Genomic DNA, 26,810 nt, shown 5'->3' with positions numbered 1-26,810 from the left:
TTTGCCTCTGGCCACGAGGGATTTTACAGCACTGGGGACAGAAAGGTGGTTCCCCTTCCCTTTATATTTATGACAGGTCCTTTCTTATGTTATTATAAAAATACATAAGTGTTACGGCCACATCGTGACTGACAAATAGCTTCCTTTCTCAGTTCCACCGTGTAATTATAAGATAACTCCACTGGGATATAAATATTGCACTTACATTTCAGTGGACAGTACATAGAGCTGCACAAACAAGTCATTGTGTCCGGAAATTTTAGCTCGTGTTGACTTCACTAGTGCTTTATATCTGGCCTGTTGTAAAATGAGGCAAACATCAAGATGAGCTGATGTTCCCCCCAGAAGACCTGTGTGTACCCCTGGGGTACACGGACCCCTGGCTGAGAACCACTGATCTCCACTAATGCACAAGGGAATTGGCATCAGTACACATTGGCATCACCTGATCAGCCAGTGTCACATGCAAGGCTGTGAAATCTCCCATCTCCGGGTCCACCAGGATGTCATGGGGCAGCCCCAGCCGATCCCCCAAGGGGCAGGTATTTGCCATCCTGCCGGATAAAACCACAGCCAGATCCTTCTTCGCTGTTCTGCTCACTGCAGCAAACACCCGGGCACCATGTGGGTGGCTCTGCCCCTCTGCCTGCTGTCCGCTCTCCTGGCCACAGGTGAGTCCCGTCCGTCCCCGGGCACAGGGAGCCGGGTGGGGGGGTCGGGAATTTACTTGGGGAACGTACCGCTGTCGATAGCGGATTCTGGGGTCAGGATGGAATTTGTGGGTAAAAGCAGTGAGAGGAAAACCCGGGGCCACGTCCCCCGGCTGACTCGGGGAGAGCAGGGATTGGAGCTTGGGACTCCCACAGCCAACGCTAGGGGTCTGGCCAGCGGGTCTGAGTCCGTCTGTCCTTCCTTCTTCTCATTCCTCCTCCAGCTCTCGCCCAGGCTTGGGGTCATCCTGATGAGGAGCACCACCCCCGTCCACTTGTAATCCTGCTTGGAAATGTTCCCCTGCCCACCAGCACTGAGATTCCTGCCAGGACTCCTGGGTTCATTCCCCAGCTGTGGAAGAGGGCTGGGGTGTAGTGAGTTTGAGCAGAGATGGCTGCAAATCAGGACTCCCAGGTTCTGTCCGTGGCTCGGAAAGAGGAGTGGGGTCTCGTGGGTTAGAGTGGGCTGGGTGTCAGGAGTGAGGACTTCTCGGCTGTTATCTTTCTTCTAACCCTGAATTGAACACATCTTTTTTCTACCTGAGTTTCCCTATTTCTTAGATGGGGATAAGATCACTTTGCTACCATCTAGGGACATAGAAGGGGCAGGGGAAGGCGTTCTGAGGTTTAATTGATGCTTCCACATGAAAACTCGAAAAAAACCAAAGTGGGAAAATTTTTCTCTTTCTTTCTTTCTTTCTTTCTTTCTTTCTTTCTTTCTTTCTTTCTTTCTTTCTTTCTTTCTTTCTTTCTTTCTTTCTTTCTTTCTTTCTTTCTTTCTTTCTTTCTTTCTTTCTTTCTTTCTTTCTTTCTTTCTTTCTTTCTTAAAAAGCCTTATGCTCACATTATGAATTCTAAGGCCCCCACTCTCTGGAGAGGAAAGAGTTGATGCTCCTGGGATCACTTGCTGGAGGCACACAGCCATCTATCCAGAGTCTTAACAAGCGTCAATCATATTCTGAAGAAGAGAATTGGCAGGATTAGCGATGAAAAGTGGGCTGAAGTCGAGTGTGGCTGAGCTGACGTAACTCTGAGAGGCAGAGGCCTGGAGCAGAGAGTGACGGCGGGGTGTGTGTGTGTGTGTGTGAAAAGTCCACCGCAAAGCCAGGCAGAAACCCCTCCTCAGAGCAGCTGAATTCTTGTTTTTCTGCCTACACAGACGTGTGGGGTTTGTTCGCAGGCACAAGCTGCACCCCAGATAGCCACGTCAGAAGATGAAAATGAATTCTAGCCACAGACACTCAGGCAGCAAACAGACTTGTCTGCAGTGTTGAGTAAGATACAAATGACCAGCTAGCAAGATGCCTTTCCCCATCCGGAGCGTTAAATGGAACTGGGCAGAACTGCTGAAAAAGCAGGTGGCATTTCTCCAAGATCTGCCTGCCCACACGTTCAGTGAGGAGGCATTGGTGGTAACAACTCCCACAGCGCCACCTCTTGGTTCTTGGTGGTATTTCGCCCACGGGCACTGCCTGGGGAGGGGTGGGGAGCCGGGGTTTGTACTGAGAAGGGATTTTCCCAACCTCCAGGGAGCGCTCTGCAATGCGAGGTGTGTGCGTCCAGAGAGCAATCGTGCTCCGGCCCCCTGCAGCCCTGCGCCCCCTCGGAAGGGACCTGCATCACTGTCATGGCAGAGATCAGGCTGGGTGAGTGAAAGAAGATTCCTACTAAGTGTAGACACCATTGTCCTCCTGAAGCCAGGGGTGGAACCCAGGAGTCCTGGCTCCCAGCCCCTCCCCCTACTCTAACCAATAGACTCTGCTCCTCTCCAGGAGCAGGGACTGCCCAGTCTGGAAAGGTAATGTCATAGACGGGGGATGGGATGAGATGGGGAATTGCAGTGGGTGGCTGTGGGGCCTGGATCAGACAGAAGAGAGGATTTTATCGGGGGTCGGAGGGAAGATGAGATTAGTTGGGGGTGGGGTGGATGGAACAAAAGGGGAGGATGGAGCAGCTGGGGGTCCATTGGGGAGCTCAGAGGTGATGCTCTGTTTCCCTTCCACAGAGGGAAACTCCTTCTCTTACACGGGTAAGTCGTGCCTGGAGCCCGAGAACTGTGAGCCCGGCCCCTTCTCGCTGACCTACCCGCACAATGTCACTGTGCGGGCGAACATCGCCTGCTGTGACACCGACGGCTGCAACGCCGGGGCCATCCCAGGTGTGTGTCTGCTGCAAGCCTAGAGCCCTGCTCTGGCCACACCTGCCTGGAGAGAACCCAGGAGTCCTGGGTGCCAGCCCAAAGCCCCCATCCCTAACCACTAGACCCCACTCGCTTCCCTGAGCTGGGATTGAGCCCAGGGTGTGGTGACTCCCCACCCCTGGCTGACTGTGTGTGTCTGACTGTTCTCAGTGCCAACTGTGAGCTCCGTCCCCAACGGCCGGCAGTGCCTGTCATTCTTCAAATCGGGGGCAGATCACTGGCAGAAGAAGAAGGAGCTCTTGGCCTGCACCGGCGCCGAGGACCATTGTGTTGAGGATTATGGGGTGTTAACACTGGGTAAGTCCTCCAGATGGGGGCGGGGTCTGAACACAGAGTACGAGGTGGAGCCCAGGTGTCCTGGCTCAGTCCCAGCCCCCCTTGCTCTGACCCACTAGACTCCACTCCCCTGGCAGAGTTGCAGAGAGAACCCTGGAGTCCTACTTGCTGAGATGCCAAAGGAGCACCCAAGGAGGATAAGGCCACTGCGGAGAAAGTAAATGAATTCTCTGCATCAGTCTTCACGGCTGAGGCTGGGAGGGAGATTCCCAAATCGGAGCCATTCTGTTTTGGTGACAAATCTGAGGAACTGTCCCAGATTGAGGAGTCATTACAGGAGTTTTTGCAAGAAATTGATAAATTAAACAGTAATAAGTCACCAGGACCAGATGGGATTTGCCCAAGAGTTCGGAAGGAACTCAAACGTCAAATTACAGAACTACTAACTGTGGTTTGTAACCTACCATTTAAATCAGCTTCTGTCCCAAATGGCTGAAGGATGGCTAATGAGACGCCAATTTCTAAAATGGGCTCCAGAGGTGATCCCAGCTACAACAGGCCAATAAGTCTGACTTCGGTACTGGGCAAACTCATTGAAACTATAGGAAAGAAGAGAACTGACAGCCACATAGATGAACATAATTTGCTGGGGAAGGGTCAACATGGTTTCGGTAAAGGGAAATCACGCCTCACCAATGTACTAGAATTCTCTGAGGGGGTCAACAAGCGTGTGGACAAGGGGGATCCCGTGGATATAGTGTACTTAGATTTTCAGAAAGCGTCCCTCACCAAAGGCTCTTAAGCAAAGTGAGCTGTCATGGGATAAAATCCTCTCATGGCTCAGTAACTGGTTAAAAGATAGGGAAAAAAGGGTAGGAAGAAATGGTCAGTTTTCAGAAGGGAGAGAGGTAAATAGTGGGAGTCCCCCAGGGATCTGCACTGGGCCCAGTCCTATTCACCATATTCCGAAATGTTCTGGAAAAAAGGGTAAATAGTGAGGTGGGAAAATTTGCAGAAGATACAAAGCTACTCAAGATAGTGAAGTCCAAAGCAGACTGTGAAGAGGTACTAAAGGGTCTCTCAGAACAGGGTGACTGGGCAACAAAACGGCAGATGAAATTCAATGTTGATGAATGCAAAGTAATGCACATGGGCAAACGTTATCCCAAGTAGACATATACAATGATGGGTCAAATTTTACCACTCAAGAAAGATCTTGCAGTCATTGTGGAGAGTTCTCTGAAATCATCCACTCCATTTGTAGCAGCCGTGAAAGAAGTGAACAGAATGCTGGGAATCATTCATAAAGGGACAGAGAATAGGACAGAAAAGAGCGTGTTGCCTCAATATAAATCCATGGGATGCCCACAAGTAGAACACTGAATGCGGATGTGGTCGCCCCCTCTCAGAAGAGAGATAAGGGAATTGGAAAAGCTTCAGAAAAGCCCAACGAAAATGATGAGGGGGATGGAACGGCTGCCATATGAGGAGAGATTAATAAGAGTGGTACTATTGAGCCTGGAAAAGAGACGGCTAAGGGGGATATGATCGAGGTCTAGAGAAGGTTGAAGGGTGTGGAGGAAGGAAATAAGGAAGTGTTATTTACTCCTCCTAACATAAGAACGAGGGGTCACCACAGGCAGCACGTTTTTAACAAACAAAAGGAAGTACTGCTTCACACAACGCACAGTCAACCTGTGGAACTCATTGCCGGGGGATGTTGTGAAGGCGAAGACTATAACAGGGTTCAAACAGGAACGAGAGAAGTTCCTGGAGGACAGGTCCATCTGTGGCTATAGGGCAGGGATGGTGGCCCTAGCCTCTGTTTGCCAGAAGCTGGGAATGGGCGACAGGGGATGGATCACTGTGCTGGATTTGTGCTGGAAATGGCCCAACTTGATGATCACTTTAGATAAGCTATTACCAGCAGGACAGTGGGGTGGGAGGAGGTGTTGTTTCATGATCTCTGTGTGTATATAATATCTGCTGCAGTTTCCACAGTATGCATCCGATGAAGTGAGCTGTAGCTCACGAAAGCTTATGCTCAAATAAATTGGTTAGTCTCTAAGGTGCCACAAATCCTCCTTTTCTTTTTGCGAATACAGACTAACACGGCTGTTCCTCTGAAACCTGTTACTAAGTTCTAAGAGTCCATTCCTGTTCTGTCCCCAGCAAAAGCATCACACAGACAGACACAGACCCTTTGTTTTTCTCCCTCCTCCCAGCTTTTGAAAGTATCTTATCTCCTCATTGGTCATTTTGGTCAGGTGCCAGTGAGGTTAGTAGTATAATGGCCCTACAGTCAATCAAACCCTAACTCCGCCCATTGACCACTTAGCCCTTGACCTCTGGCTCCCACCGGAAGTCCCACCCCAATGGGGTATTACTTCCGGGGTCATGGCTGCCACAAGACCGGAAGCAAGGTATGTCATGTGACCCCTCTAACAAGTTCTCCCACTGCCCTCTACCAACCAGGAGAGGTTTTGCCCCAGTAGGACTTCCCCCAATAGGAGATTTGACCAATCAGGGCGAGTTTCAGGGCAGTATGTCCTCCCCGGAAGTGGGTCTTGTGACCCCTCTAACAACTCCTCCTCCCACCCTCTACCAATCAGGAGGGGTTTTGTCCCTATAGGACCAAGAGGAGATCTGACCAATCAGGATGAGTTCCGGGGGCAGGGTGACCCATCTGGAAATGATTAGTGTGACCCCTCTAACAACTCCTCCTCCCACCAACGTCTGCCAATCAGGCCGCCCCGAGAGCAGATTTGACCAAAATAGGGCAGGTTCTGGGATGGGGTGAACCGCCCAGAAGAGGGGCATATGACCCCCTCTGCCAATCAGAACGCAGCACCATCACCCCATAAGTCCCAGCGTCGGGCAGAAGAGGCTGTCTTTTACCAAGAGCTCGTGTTTTAGAAATCGTGGAAACATGGACTCCTTCACCACCCCTGTGGGAACTTCGGACTTTGTTTTAGCCCCAAGGGCCTTCGACAAACCGCAGAGAAAGCGTTACATCAGCAAGAGTTCCAAGGAGGAGACGGGGGCAACTGAGGGGAGCCCTTTGGCCCAACCGTTGATGCACACACGGGACCCCGAAACCCGGCTGCTTGTGAGGCACCGTGATGAGCGTGATGGCCTCTTGTTGTCCACCCCCCGAGAGGTGGAAGGTGATCATGGCTTGGGGGAGTTACGGGCAGACAAGGTGACTGCAAAGGATGTGGCTCAGGTAAATGAATGTTTAAGAGGTGACGGTCGGGGTGGGGGTGTGTAATGGGGGGCTAGGAACCAGGGATTGTGTAAATCAAAAACCAAGCAGTGGGGTGCTTACGCTGTTCCTTTTTTGAAAAAAATCTCTCGACAGCTCGATGATGCCGTTCTAGAGGACCCGGAGACCCTGGACAGCGTTGCACCAAGCGGCAAGGATGAACTGGGCCCCCCTTGTTTTTGCTCAACGCCGATACAAAATGTTGAAGAGGACTCCGAGGATGACGGCTAGGAGGAGTTTAGGAGGAGGCTTGGCATGGAACTGACTGAGCCAGTGTCACGTCGTGAGCGTAAAAAAGTCATGCGGACTATTGTACGCGTTGCTGTTTATGCTGTTCTTAATCACTGTCTCAGGGAAAAGCTTTTTGAAGATTTTGAGGGCTGTGTCATAGATGTGCCAGGCCAGCGGCACCATGACTGTGTGACTTGGACTTCAGTGGATATAAACTGCCAGCTCCAGGGCCTGTGTGCTGAGCTGGGTTTGGAAAGCTTATTAACCACTGTGATTGCCATAGGTTATGCTACGCACTGTCTGTGTCTAACCCAAGAACATTTAGCGCAAGGGGTGACCTTGATAAATGCTGTGCAATTCAGTGGAGACCCTGGCTGTGTTTTAAAGAAAATGGCCAAACCGGAAGATGCCTGCTTAGACAGTTATATTGACCAGCTGGTCCGCACAAAATGTTACAGAACCCTGCTTAAGAAAATGGCTATTTGTAAGAAATCTATAAGGATTAAGTTAGAAAATGGCGAGGGGCCAAACATGCGATATAAAACTTGGTAGCTGTAAATTCAAAATAAAATCTATTGAAAAGGGCTTTGTGACTCTCTGTATTTCTGTTAAAACGGCTCTGGCCCTTAAGGGAGTTTAAAGGTTTTCTTTCTTTCTTTCTTTCTTTTTTTTTTTAATGGAGTATTGTGGTTTGTTTTAAAGGAGCTGTATGTCTTTTAAATAAAAAATTGTTTGTGAGCACCTCGCTCTTGTGTCTTTTGTGTAAGAGAAAGACCCACTGACAGCAAAAAAAAAAAGCTGAAATGTATGTTGTGGAAGGGGAAAAAATATCCTAAAAACGTGTTTACAATAAAACAAACAGGGATTGTTCAGACATGTGGTTGAGGACAATAGAGCTGACTTATCCTGTTGAACTGAATGGGTTTAACCACCCCCCTCACTGAATAGCCAGAGTGACTGTGATTACTCACCCTTGTGGCCATAGGGTTAATTTTGATGCGGGGGGGGGGGTGCACCCATCGTCAGGGAGATGGGTGGGTGAGGATGGTGAGTTCTGATTAATATGAAATGAAATAAAACCTCAGGAGTTCGCAGATGCTATTGGACAGTTTAAATATAACCCCTGGAGTTGGCAGAACGCTATAGGCCAGTTTAAATATGACCCAGGAGTGGGGTGAAGGCCATGGGGCACTTTTTCTAGAAAGCACCCCACCCCACCCAACTTTAAGCATGAAAGACACATGTTTAAAAACAACAACAACAACAAAAAACACAAGCCCCAAGACATTCATTGATATCTGCAAAGGGTCTCTCACTTGAAACGGTTATTGTAAGAAGGCCCTACAGGGGTGGGGGAAAAATATGTATTTGAACTTAAAAAAGAAAAGCAGGCCAATTGTGCAGAAAACTTATTCCCCCCAGATCACAAAAGGGAATGCTAGGGAGGGGTGATCCAATCAACCTGCTAACTATTTTGAAACAAAAGAGTTAGGATGGTCTAAAAACCTCAGATAGCTTGGAGACTTTCTCTTTCAACAGAAACTCTCTTGAATTGCTGCTGGACTGCAAGAGGAGGTATGTTCCCTGTTTTTAACTCTGAAAAAAATATATATTTATTAGATAATGCCATGCTTTGGCCATGCTGTCTTAGTAAATAATGGTGCCTATCTTTATTGCAGTGTGATCTGTTTAGCATGGAGCCAGTAACTTTAAGTTGCAGTTCATCACCAGGCCAAGGTAAAAAAAGAACATTTTAACTGTAGTTTTGCTTAATAACTTCAGGTATTACATAGGATGAATAGGGATTTGGGGGCTAATACTAACTAACATTTTGGCTTGTTTTTTAACCCAAAGGCTCCAAGCACACATGGCTGGGGCGGGGGACAGAACAACCAGGGGTCTCTTTAAAAGCATGTGGTTTTATTGAAAAGTATTTTGTTGCAAACAGGGTTTTAAACTGCTCTGTGTGTGTGTGTGTATGTGTAAAACATAGGTGGTTTTTAAAAAGTATATGTCTACAAAGTGATGGTGATGGTGTGTTTCCAATTAACAGGGTTTTTACTTTGCAAAATGAGATGTATTTTAAAATGTATTATATATATATATATATTTGTGGGGGTTGTTTTTAAAGCGGTAGAAATAAACTCAAAACCTGTGTTGCTTGTACACCCTGAAATGGATTATTTTGTTTTAAAGCTATGACTTTTTTAAATAGAAAAAACACCCTAATGAATATTTTTTGATTTTAAAGTTTACTAGATAGTTTCATGTGTCTTATTAGAATGTTGTTTGCTTTACAGTACGGTCAAAACGTGAGGGGGTAAACAACCTCAAAAGAAAAAGGAAAGAGACAACTGAAAAGAAAAATTCATCAGTATCAGTGACGGATGGATGGATGAAGCTGGGTAAATATATTTTGCTTATTAGTCTGTGTCATAAATATAAAGGGAAGGGTAAACCCCTTTGAAATCCCTCCTGGCCAGGGGAAAGCTCCTCTCACCTGTAAAGGGTTAAGAAGCTAAAGGTAACCTCGCTGGCACCTGACCAAAATGACCAATGAGGAGACAAGATACTTTCAAAAGCTGGGAGGAGGGAGAGAAACAAAGGGTCTGTGTCTGTCTGTATGCTGGTTTCTGCCAGGGATAGACCAGGAATGGAGCCTTAGAACTTTTAGTAAGTAATCTAGCTAGGTATGTGTTAGATTATGATTTCTTTAAATGGCTGAGAAAAGAATTGTGCTGAATAGAATAACTATTTCTGTCTGTGTATCTTTTTTGTAACTTAAGGTTTTGCCTAGAGGGGTTCTCTATGTTTTTGAATCTAATTACCCTGTAAGATATCTACCATCCTGATTTTACAGGGGGGATTTCTTTATTTCTATTTACTTCTATTTTTTATTAAAAGTCTTCTTGTAAAAAACTGAATGCTTTTTCATTGTTCTCAGATCCAAGGGTTTGGGTCTGTGGTCACCTATGCAAATTGGTGAGGCTTTTTATCCAACATTTCCCAGGAAAGGGGGGGTGCAAGTGTTGGGAGGATTGTTCATTGTTCTTAAGATCCAAGGGTCTGGGTCTGTAGTCACCTAGGCAAATTGGTGAGGCTTTTTACCAAACCTTGTCCAGGAAGTGGGGTGCAGGGTTTTGGGAAGTATTTTGGGGGGAAGGACGCGTCCAAACAGCTCTTCCCCAGTAACCAGTATTAGTTTGGTGGTGGTAGCGGCCAGTCCAAGGACAACGGGTGGAATATTTTGTACCTTGGGGAAGTTTTGACCTAAGCTGGTAAGGATAAGCTTAGGAGGTTTTTCATGCAGGTCCCCACATCTGTACCCTAGAGTTCAGAGTGGGGGAGGAACCTTGACAGTCTGGTTAATTTATGAGGTTTTGTATTTTAAGTAAATACATAGGTGTGGGTGAGAAAGCTGGCAAAGTTACGTTTTTGTACAAAATGCATTTTTCCCCCCGTCCCAATCAGTCAGGTGCAGCCCTTCTGACAAGGCTGTAGTGGGAGCTACCAGGACACAACCCCGAGAACCACCAAAGAACCAGGAATCTGCTTTGAGACCTTTAACAAGGCAAAACAGCACAAGAGAGCAGATGAAGCATCAGGCCAGTCCAAACCTCATTTACGTCAAAGCCAAGGACAAAACAAACACTCTGGTAAAAAACACCCATGCAAACACAACTCCAGTTCCTCAGCGGCCACCGCCACACCGAGCCCTGAGAAAACTGTGAGCGAAAACGCCCACGTTCACAAACCCAGAGCACGCACGCTAGGGGCTCTGAATGTGCCCAGAAACACACACATTCCAAACCCGGAGCAGGCGCTCTCGGGGTTGTGAACAAAAAACCAAGGATTGATAAGCCATTCTCCCAAAACCATAAGCTTGTCACAGATCCCCCATATTCTCGTATTTTGGAAGAGTTTGATGCTTCATTCAGAAAACTGATGGACGCTGTATCCTCGGGGGGTCTAAAACAACAGCATTCTCAAAAGATTTGGAAAAAATACGATGCTTTGTTCAGAAAACTGATGGATGCTGAATCCTCAGGGGGCCTAAAAGAAAGGGGGTCTGGAAAGGGTGGCTCTGATCAGGCATGACTAGGTGTGGAAAGGGGTACCCTGAAGGGTGCACGTCAGCTCATGTGTAAACAAAAGGGCGGACAGCGCTTGGGGGATAAACAGATGGCTGCCAAAAAGATCCAGGCCAGGGTCGCTGTAAAAATTTTAAGAAGGGCTAAAGAGGTAATGAGGAAAAAAACCCAAAAAGATGAGAGCCTCCGGTAGGGGGCATCAACTGGCATGTCTGAAAATGGGGAGGCGAAATCAGACTCTGGTTTAGAAAATTCCCCAGAGGGCTCTCTAGACGGGGGCCCCATCTACTCCCAATGACCCTCACAGAGGCGTCTCAGAGTCTGACTCTCAATTAGTATGGGATGTAGAAGATGCCACTGATGGTTCTGTAGAGGAACCCCCAAGTAACCCTGAAAATGCAGAGATCTATATGGAGAGAGTGAGAAGTTGGCAACGTGAATTACCTAGATTTGGGGGGTCAGTGTATTGTGAGGAGTTTTGTTTTGTCAATCTTGAGGAAATAAATTCAGCTGAAGCTGAAGAGGTTGTTGAAGCCATACACAGAGGGATACAGCTAGTTCTCGATGACATTAATGGTAGGGTAGGCCCTGATGATTATGTACAGTTATGTTTAGAGAGCCATCATTGAACTGACCCTTTGTTTTCAGTCAGAAGAAGTAGGGATGAGCTGTCCGCTGAGGATTTCTTAAACCAGACCTCAAAGCTGCTACAGAGCGATAGAGAATTGCATGTCGATGGGACATTGCGCCTCATTGTGACAGTTGTAAAAAATAGGGGTGGGGGCGCTCGAAGAGTTTTAAATTCTATCCTTAGTAGTCAAATTATTCCAAAAAAGAGACAATGTTTAGTAGAGCTGACTTACACTGGTACCAATTTCTATGTTTTGCGGGTGGGCTCTTGTCCGTCATGGCCGGTCATAAACCTACGGATGCGGAATTGTTAGCAGAGGCTAGAAAGTTGCATGAGAAACTGGGGTGGTCAGATCCAGAGAAGGTTCTGCTCAGTGACGTAGCAAAGTTTGAACAGCATTTAGGAGGTGGTGCTGTATGCAGTGAAAGGTGGCTGGGGTTTTACCCTAAGACTTATTTCATCCTGTTGCATGATGAACATTACTATGGGGTTCTGGCGTGGGGGTGCTCCTGAGGTGTCCTAGCTGTAGACTGTTTTGTCGGCCCAAAGAGTGTTTAGACAGACATGTCAACTGTGCATCAAAAAAAACCAGTTGAATGCCTGTCTAAAACTTTGTGTGATCAGTGTCCGTCGTACGTGGACAAGCGGCACCGGTGTAAAGGGAGGCGCTGTAAGCAGGGTCAGGGTTTGGTCATTGGAGATATAGACAGTCACCTCTGTTTTATGGACAGCCTTAGGAAGCCCGAATCCTCAGAAAAGTATATTTTTTATGATTTTCAATGTACGCAGGAGACTGGGTTGCATGTGCCCAATTACATTTTTGCGATGTCCCTAAAGCCAGAAAAATCCTGGGAATTTAAGGGTGACGAATGTCTTTCAATATTTGTTAAGACCTTTATTGGCAAAGAGTTCCGGGACTACACGTTCCTAGCGCACAGTTCCAAAGGTGATGATGCATATGTAACCCTTCTGCCAGGCCAAGTTGATAGCAGCAAGGGCCGGGTTCAGTACACAGGGGTTCCCTCTCATCAAAGCAAATGGAAAACTGGCTCGAGCCCCCACACAGTGACCTGGGAAAATCTTACACACCCCCTGGACACCTCAAAGAGGCGATACTTCCCCTCTTGCAAGCACAGAGTCTCGGTGTAGCAGAGAATCTTTAATAACATGAGGTAAACGACATCAGCATTAAATTGGGAAAACACCACAACTAGTGTTCATTAACCAAACCATGAGCAAAGACCCACCCCAGCAAATTGGGCCACATCCTTTCCCTCGGGTTCTTGAGTCCCAGAACCCAAACGTCTTGAGTCCAGCAATCCACAAATCACCCAAAGTCCAAAAAGTCCAGCCCCAGAGTTCAAAAGTTCATCTGCAGAGTGTTACTCCCCAGTCTGGCTAAAAATGTGCCTGTGTGTGGGGGAAAGAGGTAAGGGGCACCTTACGTGACCTGAAGCTGACTGCCCCACAGGGCTCCGCTCCACTCCACCATCTCACGAACGGCTCCGCTCCGCCACGAACGGCTCTGCTCTGCACAGCTCGCCGTCTCACGAACAGCTCCGCTCCGCACAGCTCGCCTCGCTGTCTCACAAACGGCTCCGCCAGCCTGTCCACGATCAGCACCGCTGCACTCTAGATCTTCCGGCTCCCCACTACTTGACACAGCGCTCAGTGATTCCAGCTCAAAGTAGTGGGAGCCTTAGTGCTGGTGCACCATAAGGCCAAAGTGAATTCAGCACAGTACCTGTAGCAAGACTCTTAATAGACCCAAAATTAGCTCTGACATTCCACAGTGGAGAGAGACAGACAGAGGTGCAACTGGTGTTTCGGGCCCACACCACCAGGTACTAATACCTGTCTCAAGCCTCTCTCCAGTCACAGAGTTTTGGCACCCATGTCCCTTCCCTAGCGACTGCTACTTTGTTGATGGTGAGTCCCTCCATCATAACAAATGGCCAAGTACAGTTCCAAGCACAGTTCCCATAATCAGGGTAATAGCAAGTTATTCTTCCTGCCCCAATAACAGAGACACTGGGGATCCCACAACAGCCAAAGTGACCATTTGGGCAGCTATGGCCTCATTCTAGGCGGGGTGGATGTGCCTATGCAAATGAGATCGGCCCCTGAAGTTCTTTTCCACAACTTGCCACACCTCACCACCAGATGTCAGGGTGGAGCTCATCCTGGCTCTGCTTACATCCTCCCCCCAGCCGAGAATTTGTCGTCCCGACAAATCACACTCCCTTTATACCAACTCATTGGTTTCCTCCAAAGGGCCTCAGGAAGCCCACTTGAGCTTCCACAATCCTGTGTGCTAAATGTATTGGCTCCTCACTAGTCACCCCAGGTGCATCATAAGTTAACCATTTTACTGGTCTTATCACCTTGTCTCGTCTATTGAGAATCTCTGTTGCCGAGGTAGGGGGAACATCCTCTTGAGTGATGGATGGAGAGGCTTCCTTTGAGGGTCCCTTGGCTACTGGCATAGGCCCCTGCACTCCTAGTTCTAACGCTGGAGGGTCCAAGGTGCCCAGGACATCCTCTACCTGTGTGTCCACTGTCCAATAACCTGTGTGTGTCATCAGCGGCACAGGGGTGTCGGAAATGGGCCTAAATAATTCCGCTATGGGGTTTAGGGCGGAAGAGGGAGAACTTTCATTTCGTTCAGCTGATCGAGACTGAAATCTTGTCTCCATCCCAGGATACACCAGGGTTGTGTCTTCCTCCTCAGACTCACTCTCAGATGTGCAGAATAGGGGTAAGTTAGCTGCCCGGGTCCCGCTGTCTGTGTTGGATGGCAGCTTTGGTCTAGCTCTTCTGTTCTGGCCGACTGCCCTGTCATGGCCCATCTCATAAGGGGTGCTTACCAATTCCCCCACAGGGAGCAAAAGGTTTCTATGCACTGTCTTTATTTGCCCTGGACCGTCTTCAGGTTTGATCTTGTAGACTGGCAGATCTCCCAGCTTTTCCATCACCAGGTAAGGTATTGCCTTTCATCCGTCAGCTATCTTGTGTTTGCCGGCAATACCCAAATTTCGCAGCAGGACTCTGTCCCCCGGCTGGAGTTCCTGGGAACGCACTCTAGCATCATATCGATGTTTGTTGCGGTCTGCGTTCTTCTGAGTCGTTTCTGAGGGGGTGGAATCTCCATCCTTTGAAGTGTTTAAGGCCCAGCTTGACACAGCTCTGGCTGGGATGAATTAGTTGGGGTTGGTCCTGCTTTGAGCAGGGTTTGGACTAGATGACCTCCTGAGCTCTCTTCCAACCCTGATCTTCTATGGTTCTCTGCTTCTCTGAACCTGCCTGCCTGCCTGCTCTGGTCACTGCAGAAAATGCCCGGCCACCATGTGGGCGCCCCAACCCCTCTGCCTGCTGTCTGCTCAGCTGGTCACAGGGGAGTCCCATCCGCCCCTAGGCACATGGAGCCGGGCACCGATGAGGAGCAGGAAACGTTTGGAAATCACAGACAATTCTCAGGAGCCAGGAAAACCGTCCCCCACCCTTGTCATCCTGCTTGGAAATGTTCCCCTGCCCCCTGCACTGAGATTCCTGCCAGGACTCCTGGGATCATTCCCAGGCTCTGGGAGGGAGTGGGGGGGTCTCTTCTGGGGTGTATGTACCCCACGCTGGCCCAAGGAGTGCAGGGAGAAAAGGGCTGAGCAGCAGAGAGGGTTTTGCAGATTCCTGGGCACAGGGACTAGCGTGAGGGCCGCGCTGAGCTGGGTGAGCCGGGACCGCGCCCTGCTTGGCCAGGAGGGGACACTGTTGCACCATCGCACTGACTCACATGGTCTGATTTCTGGGAGCCAGGACTCCTGGGTTCTATCCCCAGGTCAGGGAGGGGGTGGGTCTAGAATAGGCTGGAAGCCAGCAGCAATTAGGACTCCTTGCTTAAAAGAACAGGAGTACTTGTGGCAACTTAGAGACTAACAAAGTCATATAAATTGGTTCGTCTCTAAGGTGCCACAAGTACTCCCGTCCTTTCTGGGGATACAGACTAACACGGCTGCTACTCTGAAATCTGACTCCTTGGCTGTATTCGTGGCTCTGAGTCTGACACCGCCTCTTTCTGCCTCAGTTTCCCTGTTTATAAGATTGGGGATAATGTTCCCTTCCTCCCACCTGGGACCCTGGCAAAAGCGGGGGAAGGCATTTGGAGGTTGAAGTGATGTTTCCAGAGGAAAGCTCTGGAAAAAACCAAAGTGCATGAATTGGTTTTCTTTCTCTCCTCCTTCAATTAAAAACTTATGTTCACTGACTGAACTGTAACTCTCCCAAGCTCTAGACAGGAAAGAGTTAACGATCATGGGATCTCTTCAGCCAGTCCAGAGTTTTTGCATGCATGATGGAGGTGTGAAGGCATCAGTGGCAAGGGTGAACTTGGCCAATCAAATTCGGAAGAAGAGAGTTGACAGGACAGGATGGTCCCCGGCTTTGGAGTGGACACTTTTCTGGTGCTAAAGTTCTTCATTAGCATCGCCGGGCGTCTTTGCTGGGTCAGTGAGTCCCAGGGCTGTGCTCAGGGTGAATGGTTGTTATTCCATTAAACAGGAGACAGGGAAAGGAAATCCATACGATGGTCCATTGGTTTTCATGAAATCGAAACTCCAAACACAGTGTTCTACCTTTGCCATGCCTTTGATCTAGGCCAGTGACACTCGACCTTTCCAGACAGCTGTACCCCTTGCAGCAGTCTGATGTGTCTTGGGTACCCCAAGTTTCCCCTCACCTAAAAACGACTTGCTCACAAAACCATCCATAAAAATGGACAATGTCACGGCCACACTGCTGCTGACAAATTGCTTCCTTTCTCATTTCCACCATTACAAAATAACTCGGCTGGAATGCAGTATGTCAAGTTTCCTTCCCCACTCTGAACTCTAGGGTACAGATGTGGGGACATGCATGAAAACCTCCTAAGCTTACTTTCACCAGCTTAGGTTAAAACTTCCCCAAGGTACAAATTAATTTTATCCTTTGCCCCTGGATTTCCACTGCCACCACCAAACTTTAACTGGGTTTACTGGGAAACGTAGTTTGGACATGTCTTTCCCCCCAAAATCCTCCCAACCTTTGCACCCCACTTCCTGGGGAAGGTTTGGTAAAAATCCTCACCAATTGCATAGGTGACCACAGACCCACACCCTTGGATCTTAGAACGATGAAAAAGCATTCAGTTTCCTTACAAGAAGACCTTTAATAGAAGTAAAGGAATCACCTCTGGAAAATCAGGATGGTAGATACTTTACAGGGTAATTAGAATAATAGAATAATAGAATATCAGGGTTGGAAGGGACCTCAGGAGGTCATCTAGTCCAACCCCCTGCTCAAAGCAGGACCAATCCCCAATTAAATCATCCCAGCCAGGGCTTTCTCAAGCCCGACCTTAAAAACTTCTGAGGAAGGAGATTCTACCACCTCCCTAGATAACACATTCCAGTGTTTCACCACCCTCCTAGTGAAAAAGTTTTTCCTAATATCCAACCTAAACCTCCCCCACTGCAACTTGAGACCATTACTCCTTGTCCTGTCCTCTTCCACCACTGAGAATAGTCTAGAACCATCCACTCTGGAACCACCTCTCAGGAAGTTGAAAGCAGCTATCAAATCCCCCTTAATTCTTCTCTTCTGCAGACTAAACAATCCCAGGCAGAGGCCTGGAGCAGAGAGTGACAGCAGGGTGTGTGTGTGTGAATGTGTGTGTGTGTGAAAGGTTCACCGCAAAGGTTCACAGGCAGAAACCTCTTCAGAGCAGCCAAATTCTTTTTTTTCTGTTTGCACAGACGTGTGGGGTTTGTTCGCAGGCACAACCTGCACCCCAGATAGCCACGTCAGCAGCTGAAAATGTATTCTAGCCACAGACACTCAGGCAGGAAACAGACTTGTCTGTGGTTTTGAGTAAGATACAAATGACCAGCTAGCAAGATGCCTTTCCCCATCCGGAGAGTTAAATGGAACTGGGCAGAACTACTGCAAAAGCAGGTGGCATTTCTCCAAGATCTGCCTGCCCACACGTTCAGTGAGGAGGCATTGATGGTAACAACTTCCACAGTTGGTTGGTGGTGGTATTTCGCCCACGGGCACTGCCTGGGGAGGGGTGGGGAGCCATGGTTTGTACTGAGAAGGGATTTTTCCAACCTCCAGGGAGCACCCTGCAATGCGAGGTGTGTGCGTCCGAAGAGCAATCATGCTCCGGCCCCCTGCAGCCCTGCGCCCCCTCGGAAGGGACCTGCGTCACTGTCGTGGCTGAGTTCAGGCTGGGTGAGTGAAAGAAGATTCCTACTAAGTGTAGACACCATTGTCCTCCTGAAGCCAGGAGTCGAACCCAGGAGTCCTGGCTCCCAGCCCCTGCCCCTACTCTAAACAATAGACTGTGCTCCTCTCCAGGAGCAGGGACTGCTCCGTCTGGAAAGGTAATGTCATAGACAGGGGATGGGATGAGAAGGGAATTGCAGTGGGTGACTGTGGGCCCAGGATCAGACAGAAGAGAGGATTTTATCGGGGATGGAGGGGGGGAAGATGAGATTAGTTGGGGGTGGGGTGGATGGAACAAAAGGGGAGGATGGAGCAGCTGGGGGTCCATTGGGGAGCTCAGAGGTGATGCTCTGTTTCCCTTCCACAGAGAGAAACTCCTTCTCCTACATGGGTAAATCGTGCCTGGAGCCCAAGAACTGTGAGCCCGGCCCCTTCTCGCTGACCTACGCACACAATGTCACCGTGCGGGTGAACATCGCCTGCTGTGACACCGACGGCTGCAACGCCGGGGCCATCCCAGGTGTGTGTCTGCTGCAAACCTAGAGCCGTGCTCTGGCCATACCTGCCTGGAGAGTACCCAGGAGTCCTGGCTCCCAGCCCCCCTGCTCTAACTACTAGACCCCACTCCCTTCCCGTAGCTGGGATCGAGCCCAGCGTGTGGTGAATCCCCACCCCTGGCTGACTGTGTGTGTCTGACTCTTCTCAGTGCCAAGTGTGAGCTCTGTCCCCAACGGCCGGCAGTGCCCGTCATTCTTCAAAATGGGGGCAGATGGCTGGCAGGAGAAGGAGAAGGAGCTCTTGGTCTGCACCGGCGCCGAGGACCATTATGTTGAGGAATCTGGGATATTAACACTGGATAAGTTCTCCAGATGGGGGCGGGGTCTGAACACAGGGTACAAGGTGGAGCCCAAGTGTCCTGGCTCAGTCCCAGCCCCCCTTGCTCTGACCCACTAGACTCCACTCCCCTGGCAGAGTTGCAGAGAGAACCCTGGAGTCCTACTTGCTGAGATGCCAAAGGAGCACCCAAGGAGGATAAGGCCACTGCAGAGAAAGTAAATGTATTCTGTGCATCGGTCTTCACGGCTGAGGCTGGGAGGGAGATTCCCATACCTGAGCCATTCCGTTTTGGTGACAAATCTGAGGAACTGTCCCAGATTGAGGAGTCATTACAGGAGTTTTTGCAACAAATTGATAAATTAAACAGTAATAAGTCACCAGGACCAGATGGGATTCGCCCAAGAGTTCGGAAGGAACTCAAACGTCAAATTACAGAACAACGAACTGTGGTTTGTAACCTACCATTTAAATCAGCTTCTGTCTCAACTGGCTGGAGGACGGCTAATGACACTCCAATTTTCTAAAAAGGGCTCCAGAGGTGATCCCGGCAACTTCAGGCCAATAAGTCTGACTTCGGTACTGGGCAAACTCATTGAAACTATAGGAAAAAAGAGAACTGTCAGCCACATAGATGAACATAATTTGTTGGGGAAGGGTCAACATGGTTTTGGTAAAGGGAAATCACGCTTCACCAATGTACAAGAATTCTCTGAGGGGGTCAACAAGCGTGTGGACAAGGGGCATCCCGTGGATATAGTGTACTTAGATTTTCAGAAAGCATGCCTCACCAAAGGCTCTTAAACAAAGTGAGCTGTCATGCGATAAAATCCTCTCATGTCTCAGTAACTTCACCTTGAAATGAAACGGCTAAGGGGGCATACGATCGAGGTTGAAGCGTGTGGAGGAAGTAGAGAAGGAGTGTTATTTACTCCTCCTAACATAAGAACGAGGGGTCACCACAGGCAGCAGGTATAAAACAAACCAAAGGAAGTACTGCTTCACACAACGCACAAGAAACCTGTGGAACTCATTGCCGGGGGAAGTTGTGAAGGTGCAGACTATAACAGGGTTCAAACAGGAACTAGAGAAGTTCCTGGAGGACAGGTCCATCTGTGGCTATTAGCCAGGATGGGCAGGGATGGTGGCCCTAGCCTCTGTTTGCCAGGAGCTGGGAATGGGCGACAGGGGATGGATCACTGGATGATTCCCTGCTCTGTTCATTCCCTCTGGGGCACCTGGCATTGGCCAGAGGATACTGGGCTAGATGGATCTTTGGGGTGGCCCAGGAGGGCCGTTCCTCTGTTATGTTCTCACGTTGTTCCAGGCCCCCTGCTCTGAGCACTAGACCCCAGTCTGCCTGCAGAGCCGGGTGCAGTCCTACTGGGAGGGGAGTGTGTGAGAGACCTCATGAGGGTCGGGGGGGAGAATTGGGAGCCCCCGATCACGTCTCTCCCCTGTCCAGGTGACATCAAACTGAGGATGACTGCGGCTGGATGTGGCTCCCCTGGCGCCTGCGTGAAGAGAGCGTTGGTGAAGAAATACGCCCAGGGCGTGCCGGAGATCCTGAGCCAGGCCAAGTGCTACCCAGCTCCCAGGGCCGGTGGAGGCATCGGGGAGCCCTGAGCCCCGGCCTGGCATCCTCCCCTTCTGCTCCGTGCCGGGCTGCAGTGCACCTCCCTTCAGCAGCCACGGGCTGCTGCTTCTCTTTGGGGGAGATTGCGGATTCCTTTTGTGCATTGGCTGAATAAAGCGAGTTGTGGGGAAAGTACCCCCCTAGCTCCTTGTCCCCTGACCGTCCCGTACCGGCTCCCCCCCCCGCAACCCCTGTCTGTGCACAAGTGATGCTGGCAGGAAGAGAACCCGGGAGTCCTGACTCCCAGTACCCCACCCTGTAACCCACCAGACCATACTCCCTTCTGAAAGCCAGGGATAGAGCCCAGGAGTCCTGGCTCCCAAGCCCCCTGCTCTAACCACTGGACCCCTCTCCCCTTGCAGGGCCAGGGAATGGAACCCAGGAGTCCTACCTAGACCCCCTCCCCAAAGGCAAGGCCCGTGGCCTGTGGAAGGGCACCGGCTGGCTGAGCTCCCCTGGGGAAGGAGGGCTGTGGGAAGGAGAGGCCGTGGCTCACCCAGCTGTCCAGGCGGGTGGGAACGCCCTGGAGGGGAGAAATGTCCTTCTAGGTTGATTTTGCAGGGCTCAGTTCGTCCCGCTCTCTCTGGAGCGGCTCCACTGGGTGTGCCGGGCTCAGGGAAGGTGTCAGGAAACAGGGCAGATCCCCCCAACCGGTGGTGCTCTCATAGAATCATAGAATCATAGAATATCAGGGTTGGAAGGGACCCCAGAAGGTCATCTAGTCCAACCCCCTGCTCAAAGCAGGACCAATTCCCAGTTAAATCATCCCAGCCAGGGCTTTGTCAAGCCTGACCTTAAAAACCTCTAAGGAAGGAGATTCTACCACCTCCCTAGGTAACGCATTCCAGTGTTTCACCACCCTCTTAGTGAAAAAGTTTTTCCTAATATCCAATCTAAACCTCTGTGAACTCCTGGATCGCTGCCCCCGTCTTTTCAGGTGTCCCCAGACGGTCCCCAGGGATCCCAGCTTTGCATTCGGTTCCGGTCCGTGTAACGGTCCAGCCAGCCCAGAGAGGCAGGGTTTCCTCAATCCATCCATACAGCTTCTTCTCCCAGAGAACAAGGTGGCAGGGCCCCCACCCACGTGGGCTGTGCCTTCGATTGGGGGAGGGAGGAACGCGGTGGTCAGCACACGCGATGGCCCCTGCCTTTGGGGTCAGCACTTTTCTGGTGCTAAAGTTCTTCGTTAGCATCCCTACGCCATTCTCAAGGTTCCTTCTCCACTCTGAACTCTAGGGTACAGATGTGGGGACCTGCATGAAAACCTCCTAAGCTTACCTTCACCAGCTTAGGTTAAAACTTCCCCAAGGTACAAATTAATTTTACCCTTTCCCTTGGATTTCTACTGCCACCACCAAACTTTATCTGTGTTTACTGGGAAATGTAGTTTGGACACGTCTTTCCCCAAAAGCCTCCCAACCCTTGCACCCCACTTCCTGGGGAAGGTTTGGTAAAAATCCTCACCAGTTTGCATAGGTGACCACAGACCCAAACCCTTGGATCTTAGAAAGATGAAAAAGCTTTAAGTTTTCTTACAAGAAGACTTTTAATAGAAGTAAAGGAATCACCTCTGTAAAATCAGGATGGTAGATACCTTACAGAGTAATTACATTCAAAACATAGAGATTCCCTCTAGGCAAAACCTTAAGTTACAAAAAAGACACACAGACGGGAATAGTCATTCTATTCATCACAGTTCTTTTGTCAGCCAATTAAAGAAATCATAATCTAACATATACCTAGCTAGATTACTTACTAAAAGTACGAAGACTCCATTCCTTTTCTATCCCCGGCAAAAGCAGCATACAGACAGAGCCAGACCCTTTGTTTTTCTCCCTCCTCCCAGCTTTTGAAAATATCTTGTCTCCTCATTGGTCGTTTTGGTCAGATGCCAGCGAGGTTACCGTTAGCTTCTTAACCCTTTACAGGTGAGAGGATTTTTCCTCTGGCCAGGAGGGATTTTAAAGGGGTTTACCCTTCCCTTTATATTTATGACACGTCCCCCAAATCTCAGCTAGGGTGAAATGGTGGCTAGGATTTCTTCCTGGAGCTCTAGGAAAAACAGAGTTAATAAGACACATGCACCTCTAAATATACTACCAAGTACATAAAGACTAACAATCTTTTCCACATCTCAAGGACGGTTTTAACCAGTTGATTGTGGGAAACTTTCACGGGAGAGTGCATCAGCCACTTTGTGAGAAGCTCCTGAGATGTGTTGGATGTCGAAATCAAAATCTTGGAGAGCTAAACTCCACCGAAGAAGTGTTTTGTTATTTCCCGTAGCGGTATGAAGCCACTGTAGTGCAGCATGGTCGGTTTGCAGGTGGAAACGCCGTCCCCAAATGTATGGGCGTAGCTTTGCCAGGACGTAGACAATGGCGAAACATTCTTTTTCTCTGACTGACCAGTTGTTTTCCCTCTCAGACAGTTTTTTGCTGAGAAACACTACAGGGTGGAATTCTTGATCCGGTCCTTTCTGCATTAAAACTGCTCCCACACCACGCTCGGACGCATCTCTGGTTACTAGGAAGGGTTTGTCAAAGTCTGGGGCCCTTAGTACAGGGTCAGACATGAGTGTCGCTTTAAGCTGGTTAAAGGCCTCCTGACACTTTTTGGTCCACTGAACGGCATTTGGCTGTTTCTTTTTGGTTAGGTCTCTCAGTGGGGTGGTGATTTGGCTGTATTGCGGTACAAATCGTCTGTAATAACCGGCCAAGCCTAAGCAGGATTGAACCTGTTTCTTTGTCTTTGGGACAGGCCACTTTTGGATAGTATTCGCTTTGATCTGTAGGGGGCTGACAGTTCCTTGACCCACCTGGTGTCCAAGGTAAGTCACTCTGTTTAGGCCTTTTTGACACTTCTTAACCTTAACAGTTAGTCCTGCCTCCCTTATGCGCTCAAGGACTTTTTGTAGATGTTCCAGGTGTTCTGCCCAGGAATCTGAAAATACTGCCTCATCGTCAAGGTAGGCGACTGCATATTCTCCTAATCCCGCTAGGAGACCATCTACAAGTCTTTGGAAGGTGGCGGGTGCATTCCACAGCCCGACAGGGAGGACATTAAATTCATACAGCCCGAGATGTGCGATGAAGGCTGACCTTTCCTTGGCGGATTCATCTAGCGGTACCTGCCAGTATCCCTTGGTTAAGTCCAAGGTAGAGATGAATTGGGCCCGCCCCAGTTTCTCTAATAGTTCATCTGTGCGTGGCATTGGATAGTTGTCTGGGCGAGTTACAGCATTTAGCTTATGGTAGTCCACGCAAAAACGTATCTTCCCATCTGGTTTGGGAACTAGAACCACTGGAGATGCCCATGCACTCTGTAACATATCCTGGGTCTCCCGGTCTATAGCAGTTTTAGCTTGAGGAGACTCCCGGTAAGGTTGGACTTTAATTGGGTGAGCATTACCTGTGTCAATGGAGTGGTATGCCCGTTCAGTCTGTCCTGGGGTGGATGAGAATATCGGCGCATAGCTTGTGCACAGCTCCTGGATCTGCTGTCGCTGCATACGCCCAAGGGTCATGGAGAGGTTCACCTCTTCCACACCACCAGCACTTTTCCCTTCATAGTAGACATCTTCAGGCCACTCAGCGTCCTCTCCTCCCTGGGCTGTAAACTGACAAAGCTTTAATTCTCTGGAATAAAAGGGCTTTAGAGAATTAATATGGTACACCTTAGGCTTCCGGTTGGAGGTGGAGAATGCTATGCGAAAATTAACAGCTCCCAGGCGCTCCTGGACCGTGAATGGCCCTTTCCACGATGCTTCCATTTTATGGGCTTGGAGTGCCTTTAAGACCATGACCTGGTCCCCTACTTTGAAGGAACGCTCTCTGACATGTTTATCATACCAGGCTTTTTGCTCTTTTGGAGCATCCTGTAAGTTTTCTTTAGCAAGGGCTAAAGAGGTTCGGAGGGTGTTTTGTAGGTTGGTTACAAGGTCCAGAATGTTAGTTCCTGGAGAAGGTGTAAATCCCTCCCATTGCTGCTTCACCAACTGTAATGGCTCCTTAACCTCATGGCCATATACAAGTTCAAATCGGGAAAACCCTAAACTGGGATGTGGTACAGCTCTGTAGGCAAAGAGCAATTGCTGCAACACTAGGTCCCAATCATTGGAGTGCCCATTTACGAATTTACGGATCATGGCCCCCAAAGTCCCATTAAACTTCTCCACCATGCTGTTTGTTTGATGGTGGTAAGGAGTGGCAACCAAGTGATTTACCCCATGAGCTTCCCAGAGGTTTTCCATAGTTCCTGCCAGTAAATTAGTCCCTGCACCTGTGAGGATGTCGGAGGGCCAACCTACCCTGGCAAAAATGTCTGCTAGTGCCTGGCACACACTTTTAGCCCTGGGGTTGCTTACAGCTACTGCTTCCAGCCATCGGGTGGCCAAATCCATGAAAGTCAGTCTGTACTGCTTCCCTCTGGGTGTCTTTTTCAGAAAAGGACCCAGAATATCCACAGCTACTCACTGAAATGGAACTTCAATGATGGTGAGTGGTTGGAGAGGGGCTTTGACCTGGTCTTGGGGTTTTCCCACTCTTTGGCATCCTTCACAAGACCGGACATAGGTAGAAACATCCTTGCCCATTCCCTCCCAGTGGAATGACCCCCCAAAACGGTCTTTGGTCCTGTTCACCCCAGCATGGCCACTATGGTGATCGTGGGCTAAGCTCAAGAGCTTGGCCCGGTATTTAGTTGGAACTACCAACTGTCTCTGAGGATGTCAGACTTCCTGGTGTCCACCAGAAAGAGTTTCCTTGTATAAAAGTTCTCTTTCTACAACAAACCTGGATCGATTAGAAGAGCTGAGAGGCGGTGGGTTACTTCATTCTGCCATCCAAGCTCTCTGGAGGCTTTCATCCGCTTCCTGTTCGATCTGGAACTGTTCCCTTGATGCTGGAGACATCAGTTCCTCATTAGATTGTGGACCTATGCTTGGTCCCTCTGGAAGCGATGTAGGGGATGGGGCTGTTTCCGTTGACTGTGAACCGCTCTCCGCTGGGACACTATGTTGAGGTTCAGGCTCCTGCTGAGCCTCTTATGTAGGGTTAAGGGCTGCTGCCGGTTCAGGTTCGGTGGGGCCCTCTGGTGTTGAGGTTGCAAGTACTGGATTCAGTGCTGGCAATGGGTCTGGTGCTGGTTGTTCTTCTGGTTCCAGTTCTGGGACTGGTTCTGTCTGGGTCTCTGGGACTGGATCCACTACTGCTGTTGCAGACATTGGCCTGGGGTCCGGGTCCATCACCTCTGACCGGGTCCTGATAGAAGTTTCCTGAACAGAGCTAGGCCTCACGGCTTGTTTAGCCTGGCTGCGGGTGACCATTCCCACCCTCTTGGCCCGCTTCATATGATTGGCCAAGTCTTCCCCCAACAGCATGGGGATGGGATAATCATCATCGACTGCAATAGTCCACGTTCCTGACCAGCCCTTGTACTGGACAGGCAACTTGGCTGTAGGCAAATTGAAAGAGTTGGACTTGAAGGGTTGAATCGTCACTTGGATCTCTGGGTTGATTAAATTGGGGTCCACTAAGGAAGCATGGATAGCTGACACTTGTGCTCCGGTGTCCCTCCACGCGGTGACCTTCTTCCCGCCCACACTCACAGTTTTCCTCCACTCCAAGGGTATCTGGGAGGTATCTGGGCCTGCGGATCTTTGGTGTGATTCCGGTGCAATGAACTGTAATCTGTTGGGGTTCTTGGGGCAGTTGGCCTTTACATGCCCCAGATCGTTACATTTAAAACATCGTCCAGCTGACGGGTCACTGGGGTGAGGTGGGTTGCTGGAGAACGGGGTGGTGGGACGATAAAGTGTTTGGAGGGTTCTTTGGGAGGTAGGTGGGGCCTTGGGCAGCCCCCGGAAATAGGGTGTGGTCTGGGGTTGTTCCTTCTGGTCTCCGCTCCAACTGCGACCAGTTTTTTTCTTCTCTACCATCTCCACCCATCTGTCTCCAATCTCTCCTGCCTCGATTACAGTTTTGGGCTTCCCATCTAGGATGTATCTTTCTATTTCCTCAGGAACACCCTCTAATAATTGTTCCATTTGCATTAGGAAGGGCAAATTTGCTGGAGATTCAACACTTGCTCCTGATATCCAGGCATCCCAGTGTTTCACAATGTGGTAGGCATGTCGGGTAAATAACATGTCTGGTTTCCACCTTAGGGCTCTGAACCTCCGACGAGAATGCTTGGGTGTTATCCCCATTCTAACTCTCGCCTTGGATTTAAACAGTTCGTACTTGTTCATGTGTTCTTTAGGCATTTCTGCCACCACCTCAGCTCAGGGTCCACTGAGCTGCGGCCTCAGCTCTACCATGTATTGGTCTGTAGAGATGCTGTACCCAAGCCAGGCCCTTTTGAAGTTTTCTAAGAAAGCCTCGGTATCATCGCCTGCCTTGTAGGTGGGGAACTTTCTGGGATGGGAAGTGGTACCTGGAGAAGGATTGCTAGGGTTTGTTGGTATATTCTGCTGAGTCTTTACCTTCTCCATCTCCAGTTCATGCTTCCTCTTTTTCCTTCTCCTCCTCCACATGCTTCCTCTCTTTTTCCTTCTCCTCCTCCACATACTTCCTTGCCTCCATTACCCTCCTGTGGGCAGCCTCCTGTACCTCCTTCTCCAGCCGCATGAGTTCTATCTGTCTTTCATGTTCCTTTTGTTTTTCCTCAGCCTGAAATTCC

At 49.4% G+C, this 26,810-nt stretch overlaps 1 protein-coding gene across 1 annotated transcript; it reads left to right on the top strand.

Moving 5' to 3' along the window:
• The first annotated feature begins 622 nt into the window (after positions 1–622).
• On the top strand, positions 623–20,241 carry LOC140902986 (phospholipase A2 inhibitor and Ly6/PLAUR domain-containing protein-like). The gene is made up of 8 exons (XM_078850489.1): positions 623–671; positions 2,716–2,868; positions 3,061–3,207; positions 14,703–14,802; positions 17,553–17,665; positions 18,027–18,179; positions 18,366–18,539; positions 19,959–20,241. The coding sequence occupies exons 1-8, from the start codon at positions 623–625 to the stop codon at positions 20,117–20,119; spliced, it is 1,050 nt and encodes a 349-aa protein (XP_078706615.1). The 3' UTR covers positions 20,120–20,241.
• Positions 20,242–26,810: the final 6,569 nt, after the last annotated feature.

This window comes from Lepidochelys kempii, chromosome 24 (assembly GCF_965140285.1).
Source record: "Lepidochelys kempii isolate rLepKem1 chromosome 24, rLepKem1.hap1, whole genome shotgun sequence".
NCBI lineage: Eukaryota > Metazoa > Chordata > Testudines > Cheloniidae > Lepidochelys > Lepidochelys kempii.
This window is presented reverse-complemented; position numbering and strand designations above follow the sequence as displayed.

Bases quoted from the DNA above. Each gene is read 5' to 3' on its own strand.
- LOC140902986 (XM_078850489.1), top strand. From the start codon at position 623: ATGTGGGTGGCTCTGCCCCTCTGCCTGCTGTCCGCTCTCCTGGCCACA. The intron at 3,208-14,702 runs GTAAGTCCTCCA...TGCTTCTCTGAA, and splicing joins TTATGGGGTGTTAACACTGG to CCTGCCTGCCTGCCTGCTCT. The intron at 18,540-19,958 runs GTCTGAACACAG...TCCCCTGTCCAG, and splicing joins GTTCTCCAGATGGGGGCGGG to GTGACATCAAACTGAGGATG.